General features: G+C 45.4%; 1 protein-coding gene across 2 annotated transcripts in view; it reads left to right on the forward strand.

Moving 5' to 3' along the window:
* LOC104876865 (neuron navigator 1) overlaps window positions 1–21,402 on the forward strand; it is a 96,980-nt gene that overhangs the window by 20,519 nt on the left and 55,059 nt on the right. The window contains exon 1 of one of the 2 annotated variants that reach the window (XM_010645102.3): window positions 15,376–15,704. The exons of the other annotated variant lie outside the window; for it this stretch is intronic. Within the exon in view, the coding sequence (XP_010643404.1) occupies window positions 15,682–15,704 (23 nt within the window). The 5' untranslated portion in view covers window positions 15,376–15,681. Of the gene's footprint in view, window positions 1–15,375; window positions 15,705–21,402 lie in introns of those variants that run through there. 2 annotated transcript variants of the gene reach the window in all.

The raw sequence follows: 21,402 nt of genomic DNA on the forward strand, positions 1-21,402 counted from the left end.
CCCCACGCCGAGCCTCTCGGGCGCTTGGGGCTGGGTCGGGTGCGTGGCGGCGCGTGCAGGGCAGAGGGAAGGACACGCAGAGACAATGGCCCAACTTGATTGAACTTCGTGCCTGCCGCCGCCGCGCCTGGTAGTGCGGGTCGAGGTTCCTCGGCGGCCTGGCTGGGCGTTCGGAGCGGCCCCGGGGTGTCTTCCGGGGGTGATGGGGAGGCGCAGGAAGATGAGACCTGGGGAAGGGGAGGTTGGGTGCTCTGAGGGTGGAAATCTGAGAGTCCCGGTGATCTGGGGAGTTGCACTGTGAGGGACAGCAGACGGGCGCCCAAAGACGAGGGGTGCACCAAGCCCCCTGCATAAAAACGAACGTGGACACAGGACACCCCCACCACACACTTCAGAGCCGATTTGGAAAGGCTCTTCCCAGGGAGGACTAGGAAAGTCCAGGGGCCTGAGGAGAGCGGGAGCTCTCTGGTTCTTCTGGAGCTCCCCACCTCACAGCTCTGGGCGCCCCCACCCCATCCGCTCGGCCTCTGCGACCTGGCTCTCGGGGAAGTTGGGAGGTCTGGGAGCTGGGGAGGCTCTGCCCGGGTGCTGTGGCCACGCCTACCCCACCCCTCTCCTCCGGGGCTCCCAGTCCCGGACTAGCACCCTGAGACCCCTCCTAATTCCTCGGTGCGGGGAGGGAGAGCCCAGGTGCTCTCTAGGGACTCACTTGTAACTTTGCACACAAAAGCCTCTGGTGAGAGTGAAGAATTGGGCTAGTCCTGGGAAGAGAGGCGTTCCATCTTTGCCTATCTTCCTCTGCGGGGCCCTGAGCACTGGCCTGGAAGGGGAGGGGAGGTTGTTGCTTAGAAGCCAGAGTTCTGCCTGCTAGCCCCAACTTTGGGTCCCCTACCACAGTACAGAGACTGCAGCCTTGTGATGACAGCTGGGATTGCTGCGATGACTGGTGAGGGTTGTCTTCAAAGGAAGCAGTTCAGGAAGTTAGAATAGGTCCCTTTTGGCTGAGCGTGGGGGCGCACACCTGTAATCCCAGCACTCTGGAGGCTGAGGCAGGAAGATCGCTGTGAGTTCGAGACCAGCCTGGGCTACATAGTGAGTTCCAGGTCAGTCTCAACTACATAGTGAGACCCTGTCTCAAAAAAAAAAAAAAAAAAAAAATAGGTCCCTTTTGGGACCCCTCGGGATTCTTACTTCAGGTGAAGTCTTGGGCTGGGTATCGCGCTGTTCAGTGGGCCCTAGATAAGGAAAAAAGAGCCAACCATGACCTGCAACCCCTTTCTGGCACTGCCACCTCAGCTAGAAGCCAGGTGGGATCACACAGCATGCCCAAGGACAACTGTAGCACTGCCACCGAAAATCCTCTGAGACTCCAGCTCCCTTTCCCTGAGCCTGACACTCCCTTTCCACGCTACAGCCTTTCCTAGCTACTCCAGGGTAGCTTTAGAACTCTCCTGTCCCCTTTCTCAACCCCACCCACTCCAGAGGGGCCACCCTAGCCCAGCCTTCGGAGAGTGAGCTTAGTGCTTGTTCTGAGGCCATAGCTATTGAGTACTCTTCTATCTCCTTAACAGAGAGGTTTCTGGGCAGGTGTGCTGGGGCGGGGATGGAGAGGAGAGAAGCGGTTTCCTCTCACCCAGGCCCAGTTGTGAGTTGCAGGCTGAATGTTACTGAAAGGCAAGGAGAGAGAGGAGGCTGTAAAGCACAGGTCAGCCCTTGAATTGCCACACTTCAGTTATAAAATTTAACTAGCCTGGCCCTGGTCCACACGGGGAGCTCAGCCCAAGCCTGTGCTCTGGGGGCAGCTTCCAGCTTCCCTGTAAATGAGGTTTGGTGGAGCCTATCAGGAGATCAAAGTCAGTCTGACCCCTGAAGGATCAGACTCCCCTTAAGCTCTCAAGGGTGCAGCAAGGGGAGGATGTAAGGATGTGGGGGTGAATGACTTAATTGGCCCTCAAATGTCTCCAAAACCAACTTTTACTGAGCAAGGAGCTGCAGTCGACCCCTGGTATCTCCATGTGCCCCAGAGCAGGCTCCTTTCCTCCTGGAAGCCGGAAGCCAGGGGTGATCACTTCCTCCTGCACAGAAAGCTGTGTCTGTAAAAACTATTCTTGCATACTTCAAACACTGTGCTCTCTCCCGAAGACACCTCTTTCCTTCTGCCCCAGCATACATGGTTCTCCTGCATCTTCCAAGAAGGAAAGCCAATGTCCACTCTCATTGAGCCCTCCCAATTCCCTTTCCAAAAGGACCCTTAGGTAGAGTCTCCGGATCCCTAGGCACAAGACTTGCTCCCCACATTTACCTCACTCGACCTGAGAGACTCCCTTGGGCAGTAGGCTTCAGCTTGGCACCGACTCAGCCTCTGGGAGAGGACAGACACGTAGACATAGCAGAGCTGAAGAGCTGCTTCTCGTTAAGAGTTTTATGGGGCTAGGCATACACACCACAGGCTGACCATGCTTGCTGGCTTAACCTCTCCTTGCAAAGCCTCTGCCCAGGGCTTGGGAAACATGGAGAGGAAAGAGGGGCCATGCAGGAAGCATCTTAATGAGGGGTTAGTGCATCAGCTGTGCGTCCCATGCCTGCAGGCCAGCTTTTCTCATTTTCCCACGACACACCACCCATGCTACAGGCACTGTAAATGATTTTTCACTCAGTCTTTACAACCACATGAGATGTAGGTTATTATCACCATCCTCTTTCACAGAGGAAGAAACTGAGGCACAGGGAAGTTAGGAGAACATACCTAAGATCCCAGCAGCAGTGGCGTTTGGCGTCACACCCCGATTTGGCTGACTAGCACCAACTGTAACTAGTACTATGCAATAAGGAAACTGTTCTTATTGACACCAGTCTAGGCCTTGGGATTGCCAAATGCTGAAGATGCAGGAGTAATTTGAACCCTCAAGCAAAGGTTTGGGGTTGCTTAGGACTCTGGTGAGAATGTAGTGGGGAGATTACTAAACGGAGTCAGCTGACTGGTTCCGAACCCCCTTCACTTCTCATTAGCTTTGGGTTCTTACAGAGGTTGTTTGTTGTTTAGCCTCTTCCCTTCTCTGTGAAGTAGGAGGAAGTCCTGATCTTTCTATCTCATGTTTATGACAATGTCATAATATAAAGGGAATTATGATCAGTATTCTGAACTTTTTTTTTCTTTTTTCCAGTCCTGGGGATTGAACCCAGCGCCTTCCCACTGAGCCTCATCCTTAGGTTCCCCCATCACCACCTCACACATACACATTTCTTGAGACAGGGTCACTAAGTTGCCCAGGCTCGGCTCGAATCTGCCTCAGCCTCCTACAGTGCTGGGATTACAGACATGCAGTTTTGGACTCTCGAGGTGTGTTGGGGTCCCTCCCCCATCTTGCCAGAACTCTGATGAGAGTGCCTTGATCTGGATAATAGTCTAAACAGCTGCCCAGCTTGTAATCTGTCTTTGACTTTTACTTAAGTATTCAATTGTCCATCTTTAGATTTTTATTCAGTCTTAAATTCATGCTAATTATGATAGTATACTTATATATGCTATTCCGGAGGGCAATTTGCATAAATATAGATCACTTTTTAAAACTTAATCATTTTTTAAAAGCAACCATATTCCCTCAACATTCACTGTGTGATGAGTTTGTGCCAATCACTCTTCTAGGTACTGGAGAAACAGAACAGAACCCTGAAGAGCTTACATTCACTCACTCATTCATTCAACAAACCCCAGTTAGAGCTCCAGATTCCAAATACAGGACTGGGTATTAGGAATATAATACTGAGTAGCAAGACAAGCATAGATTCTGCATTCAGAAGTTAATAAAGGCATAAATGCATTACTTCTTTTTTTATTGTACCAGGGATCGAACTCAGGTCCTTACGCTTGCGAGGCAGAAGCGGAACCACTGAGCTAAATCCCCGGCCCTTACCTTACTTCTAATAATGAGAAATATGAGAGCGAGGCCAGTGGAGGGAACAGGTCATGTTCCTGCTGATCCCCAGGTTGTACCTTGGGGTCCAGGCCAAGGAGTGTAGGGGGAGGGTGCAGAGGAAATGTAGGTGAGGAGACTGGAAGCCATGCAGTCATTAGTCACAAGAGGAAGGAGACATACTTGGAGTGGTCATGGAAGGCTTCACGGGGAAGGTGGCTTTTTCATTGGGCCCGGTAGAGAAAATAAGAATTTTTCAAAGGAACAAGAATTCATTTCAGAAGAACAGAGTTTTCCCCAGTTCAAAGTTTCTGTGTCATCCTCCAGATTTGCTGCTTAGATCTAACATCGCTGTGGCTTCTTCAGCCGTGCAAATTGCATGTCTGAGACAGAATCCTCGGAGACAGACAGTGGAAGGGGTTTTCACTTCGTGGGGTCACCAGGAATCTTCCTGGAAGCCTCGGTAGTGTCCTGGCTTGTTTTCTCTGGACCTGGCGTCAGTGCCATCTTGTGTTCGTGGCAATGATAAACCCATCTTCAGACCACCTTTGCCCTTGCCATTAGGGCAGTCAAATAATTCTAGCCATGTGCGGAGTGTGTAGGTGTGAGAATTCACCCTCGGCCTGTCTTTCTTGGAACTTCAGGAATTTCCTAGAAATGCTTAATTCTTGGACATTTTAATTTTAAGAAGCACCTATCCCATAAAGACTGACTCATCATTGGGGAAAAAATGTTGAAGCGGAAAAAAACACCAAAGCCCTTTTCTCTCCACACACAGCCTGGTCACTGGTCCTAAGTATTGAGCCTAATCAAGAAATAAACTTGAGTTGGGGATGTGGAGAGCACTTGCCTAGCATGCGTGAGGCCCTGGGTCTGATTCCCCACCACTGCAGGGGGAAAAAAAAAAAACCCAAAACTTGATGTAAAACACAGACTCCCAGGATATAGCAAGTATGAAGTTCTTCATAACTGGATTTCCTATTTGGTGTATTGTTCCAGGTGCCTTTTGAATAGTGGATGGGTTGATTCATCAAAAGTGGGGAGCAGAGGGAAATTGCACACCCCTCTACAGCTTGCTGTGCACTATGCCAGGTGCCCTGTGGGTGCTTCACTATCTGGTTTATGCCTCCCAGCAGCTCAGAAGAGCTGGTGGTGAGAGGACTGTTTTGGGGGCGCAAGCTTGTGTTCAGGGAAGGAATGTGCCCGGCTCTGTGACCCTTCCTCTCTAGGACACGTAAGTCTGAGGAGCTTGGTATTTTCTGCAAGCTGAAGAATAACTAAGCTCCCTTCTGGGATGGTCATTTTCTATAAAGGAGGGCTGCTAATGCCGTTCCCCAGCCTCCTGGGAAATTGCTTTCCAACAAAACTATTAATGTTTTTTCCCCATACTCATTATATGGTGGTAGTTTTATCCTATCATAAGTTCCTAGGGAGCCAGGGACTTTTACTCTAGTGATGTATAGATGCACATGTGGAATTTAATAATGCTTTTTTTTTTCTTGAGGGAGGGTCTCACTGTGTTATAGCTCAGGCTGGCCTCAAACTCACTATGTAGCCTAGGCTAGCCTTGCACTCATGATCCTCCTCCCTTAGAATACTAGGATTCTAATAAGCATAAGCTATAGCAATGCAATGGTCTTTTGGTGATGACCCCAAAACGTTGATAGAACAATACCATTATAAGTGTTGGTATGACATAACAGCTTTGGACACACTATATTTACCCTGCATCATATCACACTTTGGTCAGCAAATATTTATGACTTACCTCTTATTTGTCAATAATTTGCACTCATCACCGCAAAGGAAGCAAAAGATGACTTATTCCATCCACATTATGTTGCGACGACTTGTAATGGAGTTGGGCACTAACCTCTGACCCCAGGAATAACAGTAACTGGAAACAGGAGACCAGCAAGTGAGAAGTAGAAAGGAAGCTGTAAGTTCTGGTCAGGAGCAGTACTAAGGAGAGCAGGGAGTGTGGCAGGAGCTTGAAAGTGCTAACAGCCTAAGGAGAACCCTGGAGAGAGAGCTCAGGAAGGAGGAAAGCATTTAGGACCCGGAGCACAGGATCAGCAGGCCATGTGTGAAGGAACAGCGACACACAGACCTTCCTACTTTCCTCACCTCTGTCGGGCCAACCCCACAACCGAGAGGCTGCACACGTTTTCCCAGAGTATTACATACATTTTCTGTGTGAGAGAGTATTGTTTTTTAGGCTTCAAACATTTCCTTGTGGATTATTTTAAAGTTCTCTATAAGACTATACTTGATTATCAGGTTTTGATTCCAGTGATCTGCAAACTGTGTGATTTTAAAAATAAGTGTTTAATAGCTTGAAAACAAAAGTAGTATTTCTGCCAGTGGGTGGGATTAGAGTTCAAAGGTCCGGGAGAACCGATCCTTGGATTTACTCCTGGGTGAGTTTCTGGAATGTCACCCGGCACAATGGCCTAGAGGACAGTGGTGTCCCGGGGCACAGATCTTGGGCCCATCTCGGTCCTCTGATGCATGGGTGAAAAGCAGGGGTTGGATTTGTTATGAGGTCCCTGACAAGGGCCTTGCCCTTGTCCAGAAGAGGTTTCCTGATAAAATCCTATGTTCTGCTGTGATATATTTCCACATCCTGGAAGTCTGTGCCATTTCTATTTCCTGTATTAGAAATATATTCATTTCCCCTACTTTATACTGTTCCCCTCATTTAATCCTCTCTGTCATAAATTCTAGGTAATGTTCCTTGTGATTTCCAGCCCTGGGTTCCCAACCCAGATTCCCATTTTCGTTGCTCATATGTGGTTCAGGAACTTTGCAGAAGTCTCAGCTGGCACTGAGCTGATCTCAGGATATATTGAGTCACCTTTGGGTGGTAGTGTTCATGGCATATTTTATTTATCTTCTGTCTCCTTGTTTTACGGTATTGAGACTCGAACCTAGGGTCTTCACCCTGAGCTATATCCCTTTTCTTTCTTTCTTTCTTTCTCCCCACCCCACCCCCCAGACAAGATCTCATTAAATTGCTAGATTGCCCAGGCTGGGCTCAAACTTTCAATCCTCCCAGCGTACTGGGATTACAGCCCCCACCGCCACACCCAGCTCATGATGCATCTCAGAGTGATTGCCTTGGGGGCTGGGGATGTTGCTCAGTAGTTTGCCTAGCACGCAGGAGGCACTGTGTTCAACCTCCAGTGATTAAAAAAAAAAAAAAAAAAAAAAAAAAAAAAAATGCAGATTCTACAATGATTACCTTGGAGGCATAATGAGCAGTAGGTTAATTTATTAATTTTCCTCACCTGTTGTTAACAGTCTTCCTCCCCCACTCCTAAATTAAGTGTGAAGGAGGAGGCATAGCAGTAACACCAGTTTTTTCATGAGAGTCACAGAAATGGCTTTCATCCTTTATAGACGCACCTGGCCTTTGCCGTTACCTGCTCCAGGTCCTCCTGTGGAAATCCCTGGCAAATCCGAGGCACGAGCACGCTGATAGGCACACATGGGTTGTTTATAAAGGGAGATGGTCTCTGGGCTGCTACACATTACCTACCACAGCAGGGAACCCAAGAGCCACCAACTCAGCCCTGGCCTCAACCCCAGCTGGTGAGAGAGACCAGACACGTCCTGTGTGTGAGAAACTAACCCTGAGCCTCTTGCAGGAGGGAGGAAATCATTGCTTAATCGTGTGCAACCTGGTTTAGGAGATTTGCTGCTACCTGAGAAGCTAACTCTGGGAACTTGTACAGAGCCCTTCGTGATGAAAGCACTTTTGATCCCAGAATGTCCAAAACCCCTTGGGAAAAACTGTGCTGTGTCTGGGAGGCAGGAGAGCCTGCAGGAGCACCCCAAAGAAGTTGGGACTCCTGGGTTTGGTGCCTGGTTTTCAAATAACAGCCTGCTCTGGCAAGCTTTCATGTTTCTTTTATGAAGCTGAACTAACTCTGAACAGTTCTGCCCATAAAATAATGCCATCCAAGAAAGGAATGCTGGTCATGTGGTTTGAGCCCGAAGATTCGGGAATAGCCAGAATTTTCATTTCTGTCCGCCTGGCTTTCTCATCCCCTCCTCTGGTCATTGCATTCATCAAAGAAATGGAAGGGTGGAATGAGGAATATATCGAAAAAGGCAACAAAGGTTAGAAGTGGAGCTGAGATGATGCCTTCAGCCTCAAGGAGTTCACTCATCTGCCTAAAACTGTTCTGAGCATCGGGGGAGCGGAGCCCTCTGCGCTGACTGGCAGTGTCTCCCAGCTCTGACCTTGTATCTGATGCTCATGGAGCACGAGTGGCCCCTGGGCTGCTGTGCGTTGTGCCTCTATCCTCACTCCCCGCAGTCACAGTGAACGTTTTCCAAGAGCTGTGTGTGTTCCCAAACCTGTTTCTGACAGTTGTGTGTGTGTTTAATTTAATTACTGCATAAAATGATGATACAGGAGCATAAAAGGGAAGTTGAGTATCAAAACTGCATCGAAAGCTTTAAAAGATTTGAAAAGCAAGTGGCTAAGAAAACTTGAGCTAGGTATAGGACTTCAAGGCTAGAGAGTAGAAAGCACTAAGGATTTTGCTTTCAGATTGCCTTATTAAAATCTTGCTTCACTTTAAAGGAGGTGATGCTGGATATAATGGCACTGTGGCCATGGATCTGAAGAGTGGAGTTGAAAAGCAGAAGTGTGTCAGGGAAAGCCTGTGGGTTCTACTACTTTGAACGGCAGTCACTGAGGTTCCCTGGCGCCTCTGTGTAATTTTCTGTAACAAGGATTATGGTTGCGAGGGTTTTGCATGTAGTGAGTGTCTGAAGAAGGGTTTTCAAAGTAGATAAACATCTGTTTGCTCGGATGACTTGGTGTGTTGATGTTGGGGAAGAATGGCTGAGATCAACCTGTTCCTGAGCTGAGGGACAACCAAGTGTGGGGGCAGGTGGACCTTGAGCTTTTGTCTCTTCCTCAACACAGTTACCTTGTTTGTATCTCTTTTACACGCGGAACACTTCTGGCAAACATGTTGGGGGGAAAAAGAGTTTTTCTTCTTAAAACTGAGCTCAGAAACTGTAAGATTAGGTCTTTCTCTTTCAACGCATCTCTGAGACTGATCTAAGCTCTTCCCAAGAGAATGGAGGACATATTTTTAGTACCCAAGTCTTACCTTGTGCCCATTCATTTGCAACTCCTTTGGAGTGATAACTGACAAAATTTATATTTACTCAAGCCCTACACTGGGTTGGTGCCCAGCGGCAGTCTCCTCCAGTGGTGCCCCAGAGGGTGTTGCTCTTCCAAATCAGAAAGGCAGATGGAAATTCGGGGGGGGGGACCTTCTGAGGGAGGGCTGGGGGGGGAGTTCTAAGGACCCCTCTAAACTGAGAAGTGATCTTGATAGACTCCTGAAAGAGAAGAGAATGAAAGCCAGGGGATGTTTTTGTTCCTGCCTATCGCCTAAAGGCATCTTCCCCAGAAACAAAACCCGTTTGATTTTGATTCACTTTCTCTTTTCTTAATGTAAGTCTCCCTCCTTTTGACTTCTTTAAGGATTATGCCAAAAGTCCTCAGAAGAGATTTCACTCATAGTTACCTAAGAAAAGCATGTTAATACCAAAAGTAGTTTCCCAGCCAGTCATTTCCTGTGTTTTCGAACTTGTTATTTTTTCCTAAGATAGGTATCTTCAGATAACAAAAACTGTTCTTCCTCTGGCCCTGGGGGAGGTGATGTGGCATTTGGGGGAAAGCATAATAAAAGGATCCTTCAGAGAAGCTGGGGCAAGGGTTGCTGTGTCGCTAGGCACACGGAGCGTTTTGGAGTGCAGTTAGAGATCTCCTACTGGCTTCACCACTGCCTTGTCTCATGGTTCGGCCTTAGCTCCTCCTCTTTGAAAGAGAATGAAAGTCACCAGCAGCAGCAGGTGACGGTTTGGAGAGAATGGAGTTTTTTTATGAATAAAAAGTGCATCCATAAAGGTTCGCTAGAGAAATGCTCAGTCCAGTCTCGTGGGGTGTTGAAAGCCATAACTCGTTACCATAGTGGCCAGGAACTTGTGTTTTTGAAGCACTGCAGAGACTTCTGCACTTGGTTTCGTAAAAGCTGGGCAGGACATCTGCCTTTCCGAAATGTTCAGTGCCTGTGGCATTTGCAGGTGAGGGTCTGAGAAGTTTGAGTCTCTTCAGTCCTTTATTGTCTTCTCATTGTTTCTCCATCTAAGCTGGCAGAATGACACGCCTGGGGGCTACAGCGAGTGCCCAATTACCCTGCCTGAACACCTGTGTGTGGTTTGTTTTCTGCAATAAGGTCTTTACCTCATCCACTTAGTGGCTAAGAATTAAGATCCTTTTTGTTTTCATTCTTTTTGTACAGAGCTTTGTAGTAGGTGAGAGATGTGCTTACTTTCTTTCACATGCATGGAAAACTCACCCAGAAAAAAGGAAGGTCTTTCTCAATGCATTAGCTGGGCTTTCTCTCCAACACTGACCTCTGACCCTCTTGCACAATGTCGTATTCAACTGTCCTGTTCTCTGAAGTGAAAACCTTCAGAGCCCTCAACAAAGATATTTCACTCAGAGTAAGCAGTCCATGAACTAAATGACTTAAGATAAGAAGGCGGCTGATTTTGAAATAAAGAAAGGCAAGAGGTCTATAAAAGTTACATGCCCTCCAAGGTCAGATCGCTGATTGCCCCCTTCCCCGGGGTGGGGCTGACCACTCCACCTTCCTGAAGACCTGGTTAAAAAGACAAACGAACCTTCTATTCTGTGGAATTCCTTTGGACCGATCTGCCCAGAGTAGTACTGACAAAAGGAGGAAGTAGACAATCTTAGTGCGGTAGGAAGCTATTCGAAAGAGTGACTCCAGAGGCAGGGGCTTCTTTTGAAATTCTTAACAAGAACTTTTACTCTGAGGGCCTCAAGGATGTAAGCATTTATGGGCTGGTCGGTAAGAAAGAAAACTTCACAAATAACACATGGTTTTTCAGTCACCTTAGACAAAGTGCTAAGAGGGTAATGGATTACAGCTTTGCCTCCCCCCCATTTTTTTCTTACTGCTCTTTAGAAAGCAAGGAAAGACGCAGGCTTATGAGCAAGCTTTGGCCTTTAATTGTAAGGTTGGTTGACGACCGAGAGACAGAGTGGCGAGGTAGGGAAAAGTCACTGTTGGTTTTGCACATACACACACACACACACAAAAACCCTAAGGACTGAGTTGGGAATATGTGCCAGTTTTGCAGAGACATCCAGATTTCCGTGGTGTAAGGAAACTGTTCTTTCACTGCATCTACCTCACGGTGGTAACTTGCAAATTTTTCCCCCATGAAGCTTTATTTTAGGAGACCACTGTAATTTACATGCTCGGACCTGTTATTAACTGCTAGTTTTATGCTGTTATTGGAAATCTTTACATTAGGAAAGAATGTATGGGTTGTGTTTTTGGGGAAGGGAGGCTCAAATGAAAGGCTACCTTGTATAATATCTCAGATCTGTCTACGACTGTGAATGGATTCGAAATCCACATCCCCCAAGCAAAGAAAGTCTTTTTGGCCCCTCATGACTGTCTTCCCAAGGCAAGAGCATTCGTGCAGTTAAGGAGAAGGGACTATTTCATGGGAAAAGATGATCGCATAAATACTTTTTAAACAGTCTGTTTCAGAGCCACTGTAGCATTCATTAAGTACGGCACTTTGTCCTAGAAGACAGAATTGATGAGCCGCCTGAAAGAATCACATCACTTATTCTGTAAATGTAAAAACCAGAAGCAATTGTGCTGTATTAAATTTCAGCCCACAATTGGGTAACTAGAGGAGCCCCCTATTTAATTAAATTCCACTATGCAGTGTGTGACAGGAGAATTAGTGACCTTATGTTTGATTACTGTGTGTGGGGGTTAAAGTATATCTTACAGGAAGATATTCTTCCTTCCTATTTGCCAAGGGGCCAATACCCCCATGGGAACAAGTAGAAGAAGAATACCCGTAAGTCAGTGGAAGACCTAGGTGAGAGGGAACAGGAAGTGAATGCTGTCCCTGGAGCTAGCAGTGGGAGGAACTTCAAGGAGTGATGGACAATGTTAAACATAACTCAGAAGTCAGAAAGATAGGTCTGAAGAGTCCTAACAGAGCTGAGGATGGTGGCTATGCCTGGAATCCTAGCACCCTGGAAGGCTGAGGCAGGAGGATTCCAAGTTTGAGCCCAGCCTGGACAACCTGATGACTTAGCAAGACCCTGTCTCCAAAAAAAATAAAAAGAGCTGGAAGGGTAGCTCAGTGCAAAGGCCCTAGGTTCAATGTCCAGGATCACAAGAATACTAAAGTAAAAATCCCAATTGGGTTAGCAATGGATAGGTCTTTGGTAGCCCTTGACAGATTTCAGGGAAGCAGTGGAAAGATCAAGCTCCAATGAGTGAAGGAGTAAATGTGAAGTAAAGTAGAGATGGCAGGCACAGGAGGGTGAAAGGACAGAGGACACAATGCAGGGGAAAAGCTCTCTCCACGTGTCTCATGAGCAGTGCAACAGATCAAACTAAACATAACCGCCATTTGCTCTGTCTCCTTTCACCTTTTGTAACCTATACGCTATGTTAGAAAAGTTATATTTTGTGTTATTTGTACTATAGGATACAATTTTTATTTTGTTGTATTAACCAATTTGTTTTTGGTTTTTGCGGTACCTGAGATCGAACTCAGGATCTTGCGCTTGCAAGGCAGGCACGGTGTCACTGAACTAAATCCTTGACCCACAAATTTTTTAAAATAAGAAAATAACCCACTTCATTCAGCATATTATAATGAACTCTCCCAGTAAAGGTAGCAATAAACCCATGTGAATAATCTGTTTCATACAATGAAATGATGACAAAATGTTAAAGAAATTGTTAGGTATAATTTTTTAAATGCCAGTAAGGAACAGGGGAATAATTTTAGATACCTTGAGCTAAAACTTCCAAGAAATTAATGCCTTCAGACATCAGTAATAAAAATTCAGTGTAAAGAACATTTATCTTAATACTCTACCTTAAATACTGCATGTAGCAAATACTTACAGTTTTCAGCAGTACTAGAAAGAGCTAATACAAACTTCTTATCCCAGCAAAATAAAAAATAACTTTCACATACAAATATTTAAAAATAAAATGGAAGATGGACCCTTTTTGTTATTTGTTTGTTACTTGAAGGGTTAATGATTGGCCATTGGCATTGGTAGAGGACAGAAATTAGACTTCCATAACCAGGTGTAGACCAAAGAATAACTCTTATTCTTAATTTGATTTATTGAGAGGCCACAACACAGGAATCATGTGTGGCCTGTGAGATTTGGCAACTAATAAATTAGACACATTAGTTCTTATACATGAGGAAAGATCTAGGAGGGGAAAGTCATAAAGGGACTCATTCTTTGGACCTGAGATAGAAAAGAAGATTCTAGAAGGAAAAAAATACTTTTTTTGTTAATGATGGTGGGCTGAGGAACTCCAGCATAAAAAAGTTGGCCCATAGAAGGAACAATATTCTAAGGAACAGGTTGAAAGCAGAGGGGAAAATAAGTGGGAACACAATGCAGAATTTGTATTTAAATCTTCAGTTCTTACACTTTTTTTAGAGTTTATCTAGTCAATAGCACTATAATATTTTCAAACACTGAAGAAGCCTAGTTCCCAGAACACTTTATATTTCCTTCTTAATTCAAGAACAAAACCACTTTCCAGCTCTTCACATTGTTTCATGTCTCTCTCCCCAGTGTGTCCGCTCAAGGTCTGGGAAGTGTCTCGTGGGCCTCTGCCTTTGATAACCCACGCATTTGCCCTCTCTGGCCACGTAAGCTGAGGCCTGGGTTGTTGCCAAACAGGCAAGACTCCAGAAAAGTTTCCTTACTAAGCCTCCAAATCTCCACTTCCTGCTGCTTAGCTTTTTGTCAACATTTTGCCTTCACTTGATTCAATATGTCAAAATTCTTTGCATTTTCACCCTGAAGAAAAATTCCTCTCCATACCAACGGGCTTTCTCCTCTTAACACATCCAGAATTTTTTTCAATGTTTTTTATACTTCTTTTTTTCCTCCAGAGATTTTTTTCAAAAGGCATAGAACTAATGGGCAATTCTCCCCCAGGCCATTTTCACTTGTTAAAAAAATTTTCACAATCGCCAGGGATGTAGCTCAGTGGCACCATGCCTGCCTGGCAAGTGCAAGGTCCTGAGTTCAATTCCTGATACCTGAAAAAAATAAACTAAAATAAAAAATGTTTCCCAGTACTGGGGATTGAACCAAGGGAGCACTGAGCTATATCTCTGGTCTTCTTGCCCCCCTCCATGCCTTTCTTTGAGACAGGGTCCCACTAAGTTGCCCAGGCTGGCCTCAAACTTGAGATCTTCCTGCCTCAGCCTCCTGAGTAGCTGAAATTATAGTTGTGTGCCACGATGCCTAGCCCACTTTGGCTATTTTGTGATTGGTCAAAAAATGATTCTCTTTTGCCCCCAAAAGTTTCCTTTACAATAATAGAAGCAGGTCTGACATAGGAGTATATTAAAGCAAGCTCTCCACAATGACATCCCTGTTACACTGACCAATCCAACACATCTGGTCCTTACCATTCCAACACTTTCATAATGTTTTGCCAAAGAAGCAATTCTCATAATCTCTGTTCAACAACCTGCCTCCGCATCTTCACTTTTGGGTCACACGTGTCATTGAACACCTGAAAAGGCAACTTCTCAAGATCCTGAAATGCGAGTTTAGAAGCTTCTTTCAGTTTCCGTGTTGGATATTCTGTCTGGATACAGTCGGATCACACCACACTAATTTGTACTGTAAAGTTTATGGCATAAACTACAGCTTCAGTGATGTCATCGAATGACGTTCCCCAAAATCAGCTAATCAGGCACAGCTACCATTAACCTGGGGAACTGTTCACATCCAGAAGGGTACATTTCAGCCGGGCATGGTGGCTCACGCCTGTAATCCCAGCACTCGGGAGGCTGAGGCAGGAGGATCGCTGTGAGTTCGAGACCAGCCTGGGCTATGTAGTGAGTTCCAGGTCAGTCTCAACTACATAGTGAGACCCTGTCTCCAAAAAAAAAAAAAAAAAAACAACAACAACAACAAAACCAACCAAAAAAACAGAAGGGTACATTTCCTTTTGAACAGTGGTGCTTGGAAGGACTGAATGAAGACCCTCTTCTGCATAGAACACCTTCATATCCCTGTGTAGCCCGGGGCTCTTCTCCATAGCCAGCCACATTTTAGCAAACACTCATCTGCACAAATCTGTCCACTGCCTAGATAAGCCTCTGGAGTGAGTTATTTACTTATATGGTACTAGGGATTGAACTCAGGGCCTTCCCCATTTCTTTTCTTATTTTTTCTTTGGAGAAATGTTCTTGCTAAATTGCCGGGTTGGAATTTGCAATTCTCCCACCTCGCCCTCCTAGATGCTAGGATTACCGGTGAGCCTCGCGGCCCTGGGTTTAAGCGTTAGATTTTTACACCACTGTCCAAGATGAGCACCGGAAGGAAAACAGGCAATAGACCAGAGTACAAACCTTAACGCTAAGGAGACCAATGGGCAATCACAGTGCTAATTCAGAGGGGGAGAGGAAGCCAGTGGGCGGGACTTCCTCCTGGACAACTGAAAGAAGCCATTGCGGCCCAGGTGACCCGAAAGCCTAAACTGTTGGGGAGCGACAGCGTTGATGACAGTGACTCTGAAGACTAGCCTGACACACACACTCCCAAAAAGATAAGGTTGTCGAAAGAGAGAACCATTGGTGCTACTCAGTTGGCCAAACCACATTGGAACAAGACTGGATGATGCCATCAGTTCAGTGGAGGTCAGGGAAGGCGCGCGCTGTACCCATGTGCAGAGCGACCCCTGCTGGTCCTACTCCATGTCATTCCAGAGGCCACGGGGTGTCCTGCCACAAGCCAGAAGTCTCACTATAGTGGCCTCACCTGTAGGACTCAACCAACAATTTTCCTCCTCTCCCTACCACAAGAGAATGGTGTTTACCAAAGAACAAAACAAAACCATGACTCTTGGGGCTGGGGATTTGGCCCAGTGGTTCCACTGCCTGCCTGCAAGCACAAGGTACCACCGGGGAGGGAAAAAGAGAGAGAGAGAGAGAGAGAGAGAGAGAGAGAGGGAGAGGAGGGAGGGAGGGAATGGTGTTTGGATTCTTGCCCGTGAGTTGCAAAGACTTGCTTTGCACAGCAAGGTCTAAGAAGTTTGGACTTAATAGTGAAGGGCCAAATAGGCCTCTCTAGTTTTCCTAGAGGGAAAGATGCTGGAATGGGACAGTCCAAAAAGAGTAAACCTCTCAACTGATTCTAAGGCAGGTGAATGACTGGTAGCTGTGCTGTTGCTAAAACCTCAGCACCACTTGATTTTCTACACGTTCTACCGTAGGCACGTGGCATCGAGGTTTTATTTGGTGGTGGCCGTGTTCAGTGTGAACTGATTTGTCTTTAGAAACACAGGGACCAATTTGCGCGAACGTGTAAGGTTTCTGTCAAGTTATGTAACCTAACTACAACTTCTTTTTGCTAAAGCCCTTCCTGTAGCTAGCTAGGAGCATGTCAGTTCTAAGAGCAAATTGTGTTTTGGTTTTCGCGCATTTTGAGGTCTGGGAACTAACCTCATTTCTTTTTCACTATTCTGAATCCCAGATGTCAGTAACTGCTGAGGTTCAGTGTAAAAGTGACAGAACGGGCACAAATTAAATTTGACCTGGAGACCACTTCTTTGTGCAAAGAGCCCCTAGAGATGAATAAGTGGTCGTCACCCGCTAGTGGAACACCATCTGGAAAGCTTCCAAATCCTGCACTGCAGAAGTGATGCCAAACGGTCCCCTGGTGATCCAAGTGAATACCTAATTTAGTTTTGCTATTCTGTGACCACCCCAGCTTCAGTTGTCTATTTCATAATGGGAATATGTATAGTATATGTGGTGGTTAAAGCACAGACATCTGATATTAAACTGGCCCTGTTTCTTTTTATTAGCCATGAGACCTTGGGCATGGAACTTTACCTGTCTTAAGTTTCAGCTGTCTTCCCGGTAAAATATCTATCTCAGCATTTATGTGACTGTACATGTTTGTATGGGTACCCAGAAAAGTACTTGACATCCACGTGTAAATGCTGGGTGTGTTGTAACTATTGTTCTAATAATGACACCTGATGATTTTTACAAAGAAAAACAAGATTAGAACACTTGCATTAATTAGGATAAATCTGGCCACTCCACTAGAACTGCGATGTGAGATGCATTTCCTTGTGACAAAAATAGGTGCCGTACGTAGATCATTATTAAAGGCAGCATATTAAAGATGCCTTTAACAGTGAGTCCTTCAGAGGCACTGGATTTCCAGTGTATTAGAGTCGAGAAACTGATTTGAAACAAGCCTATCTAAAGACGACAAACAGATAGGTGAGCTACATCAGCTCCGAGGACCCCAGGGACCATCTCCCGGCTTCAACACATCTGATACGGAGTGGTACGACAGGAAGATCTTGAGTGGACATTTATATCATTTGGTGGTTTTCTCAGGTTCCTAAATTATTTCAGGGTATTTTATATCCAGAAAACCATGAGTCTTTGATGTAAAACTGTGGACTTTCCTCTGGTTAAATGCAGGGCATTGCTTCATGGTCATCCAGCAAAGCAGAGGTTATGTTGGTTAGGCCCAACTGGGTGGGTAAAAGTAATAGCTAATGTTGAGTCAGATCCCAGCCTGCCTGATGATTAAGTGAAAAGCAGCTTCCCGCAAAGCAGTGTCATACTTTTACACGGATTGCTTTGCTACAATGGAAATCTTGACAGTTAAATCCACACAGATTAAAACGTGTTCAGTAACAAAGCGAAATGTGTCCTTAAATTCTCTTACCTTCTCATGATGGTTTCTTTTAAAATAATGATGTCACAAGTTGAGGGAATCATTAAGTCACCTCCAGGAAGCGCCTTTGAGACTCAGGTTAGTTCCTGGTGGACAGGTACAGAGAAAACTGGTATTATCTTGTAAGCTCACCTTTATGGCCACTGCCATCATTTACAAGCGATATTTTTAGCTTGGAATTTCAGTGAGCATGAGGTATGTAAAGGAATTGAAGTTTTTTGCTTTTGTTTTTGTTTTTATTTTTTGAGACAGGGTCTCATTATGTAGAGTTGAGACTGACCTGGAACTCACTATGAAGCCCAGGGTGGTCTCAAACTCACAGCGATCCTCCTGCCTCAGCCTCCCAAGTGCTGAGATTACAGGCGTGTGCCACCACGCCCGGCTAAGGAATTGACGTTTTGAGAATGTAGAAATCCAACCAAAGGCACTGAGGTCCGAACCTCAAAGTCATCCTAATAGGCTTTGCAGAGGCTCCATCAGAAAGTTTACAAAATCTGGAGAATAGTCTCATCTTTTATTTTACTAGTGACTCTCCCCCCAGCCTGAGGTAATTGTTTTTTTCTGCTTTTTGTTTGTTTGTTTGTTTGTTTTGTTTTGTTTTGTTTGAGACAGGGCCTCGCTATGTAGTTGAGACTGACCTGGAACTCACTATATAGCCCAGGCTCGCCTCAAGCTCACAGCGATCCTCCTGCCTCAGCCTCCAGAGAGCTGGGATTACAGGTGTTCACCACCAGGCCTGACTTGTTTTTTTCTGTATTTAGTGAAAGGACAACAGTTATTTTGTATGACCCTGAATTTGACTTTTTATCAAAGTAGCATTTTTCATCCAAGGTTGTCCACTGAATTTCTCCATAGGAGCTTCAAGAGGTTGTGAATTCCTGAGAGAAGGGGTTGCATTTTTGAGTGGATTCTTTTTTTGACATGGAAAACAAGTAGCTTAACATACAATAAATGCTTCAATAACTGAGTGATTGTGGTGTATCCATGGATGTGAATGATGTTCTCTTTACATTACGGAAGATCACACTGTCACATTCTTTGCTTTTGTCCTGAATAAACTGCCTCCCCGCCAGCTCAGGCCTCTGGACCCCAAGAGGCTCTTCAGCCACGGCACCCTGAGCCATAACCTCACAGGCAGGCTTGAGGAATTATTGTCCAGTATTCTTCCATTTAGGTTTTGGAATTTGTATTTGTTTTTGTTTTGCTGGCTTTCTATCCTGATGTTTCTTGTTTTGCTTTTCTTCAGAAGGGTGAATGTGGACAGCATTAAGGGAATTATGGGCAGAAAATCTGGGGTGGTTCGTGAGCTCTCCCTATTTGGAGTCAAGATTTAAAGACTTTTGTCTGAACAAGGAGGCTCAGTGAATAGAAAAATGACATCTGTCCTGCTTATGTGGAAACCTGAAGTAGAGGTTAGAAAGTAGACTTCTTAGAGCTGGGCGTGGTGGCGCACTCCTGTAATCCCAGCATTCAGGAGGCTGAGGCAGGAGGATTGCTGTGAACAGCCTGGGCTACGCAGTGAGTTCCAGGGCAGTCTGAATTACATAGTGAGGCCCTGTCTCAAAAAAAAAAAAAAAAAAAAAGTGGACTTCTTATTTAATAGAGTAAAAGAAAAAAAAGGTGGTAATGGAAGCCCAGGAATTCTGGTGACTGTGAGAAGACTGAATGTGGTACATGGAAGTCAAAAAGAGGGGAGCGATGTGCTCAAAGGGGCTGCATGGCTATTCATTCAGTTTGCAGTGGGAGCTTCCTTCTGCTGGAAGAGAGTAGCTCCTAGCCTAGAGGTGTTTATTGCCAGATCAGCACTTCACACCAGCAGTCTGGCCCAGAGCTTTTGGATCTGCCAGAAACTGCTCAGTGCTGAACGAATTCTTTAGCCTAGGAGTATGAATGGAGGGCCTGATTCCTAACCCTCTTCCTTCTTTTGAGACTTACTCTGAGTAACAGGGTGATCCGAGATCTGAAGATGAATGGCAGCTTGTTAATATGAAGGACTTTTATTTGTTGCCATGTGTGTAACAGGAGCATATGCAAGACATATGCACTCTATGACTTCCCCCAACCTGTCCGCAAAGCAGGATTTGTGTTTCTGACTAAAAAGGGCTTTGCTTCTGTCAACCCTGCATAAATCATTCTAAAAGCTGGAAGTAGGTTTGAATCCCATCCTAGTTTAAGGCATTGCCTGCTTCCAAAGTGGAGGATTGGCAGCGAGGTGCAGGCAATACTAACGTTTCTTTTCCCTTTCTGCCACCTTCACCCTACTCCTCCTTTTTTTTCCTGAGTCAAAACCAAGCCAGTACTGCCACTGGCAGAAAAATCTTGTTTTGACTTGTAAACTGAGCAGGTTAGATCAGAGAGACACTAACAGGGGTATAAAAATGGAAATTCAAGAAGTCAGTCTTAGTCCAGAGTTGCTTTTTCAGCCAGAACTTGTCAGCTGAGGAACTTTTACTCCTCTTCATTTTTAGGGGGTCTCTCTTTATAATCCGGCAAGCTATGGCCTATTGGGCCGACTCAGGTCAACTGGCTCTTTTCATATGGCCCACAAGCTAAGAATGGTTTTTATATTTTTAAATGATTGATAAAAATCAAAATTAGAATCATCTTTTGCAACACATGAAAATGATATGGGAAGGAGAAGGAAACATAAAAAGAATTAAGATGTGTTATGTACATGGACCAACTCCCTGTGATGAATGCAATTATTGTGTACTGCAAACATGTCCGGGGGAAGAAAAGAAAATGATATAACATTCAAGTTTCAGTGTCCATAAATAAAGTTGCTTTGGATCTTAGCTGCATTCATTCATTTATGGGTCATCTAAGGCTGCTTTCATGTTGTACTGGCTGAGCTGAATAGTAACAGTGTCCCATGGCCTGCACAGCCTAAAATATTTACTCTCTGATCCTATACCCCAAAATAATATTGCCAATCTCTGACCCAGGTCCTTAATCTGAACCTGCCTTGCATTTCTGAGTTTGTCAGTGGCCTCCATTTCCTTATTGATTTAGAAGAGGTGTAAAAGCAAACTGGGGCATTATTTCCTTTCAGTTAGCCGGGGATTTTGGAACAGAGCAGTAGACTCCTAAAAAGCATCCCAGGTAGAAAGTGAGTGAGATGATACAGAGGAAGCTGGAAGCATTGCAGGGAATCTTAGGTCAAATACAAGGGTTATTCCTTTCCAAGAATCTATAAAATGGGGCATCTTTGTTGGGATTAGAAAGAGGAGGTTCCAAAGAGAACCACAGAGTTTTCCTGAAGAGGTTTCCTTGACCAAGAATCGAGATCATTTTCCTTGAAGTTCAGCTTTCTAAGCGTTTTGGTTCGGAGGCGTTCGATCACCTGTTTACACTTTGGGGTGCAGAGGCCAAGACGAGTTTGCCCACCCTGCTCCAGCCCATGATAAAGAGAAATGGGGGGCTGGGGATTTAGCTCAGTGGTTCCGCTGCCTGCCTTGCAAGCACAAGGACCCAAGTTCGATCCCCAGTACCAAAATAAATAAATAAATAAATAAGCTTGTATATACTTAGCTGGGCACGGTGGCCCGTGCTTGTAATCCCAGCACTCGGGAGGCTGAGGCAGGAGGATGGCTGTGAGTTCGAGACCAGCCTGGGCTACATAGTGAGTTCCAGGTC

This window comes from Fukomys damarensis, unplaced genomic scaffold (assembly GCF_012274545.1).
Source record: "Fukomys damarensis isolate Sample0158 unplaced genomic scaffold, DMR_v1.0_HiC HiC_scaffold_11, whole genome shotgun sequence".
NCBI classification, from domain to species: domain Eukaryota; kingdom Metazoa; phylum Chordata; class Mammalia; order Rodentia; family Bathyergidae; genus Fukomys; species Fukomys damarensis.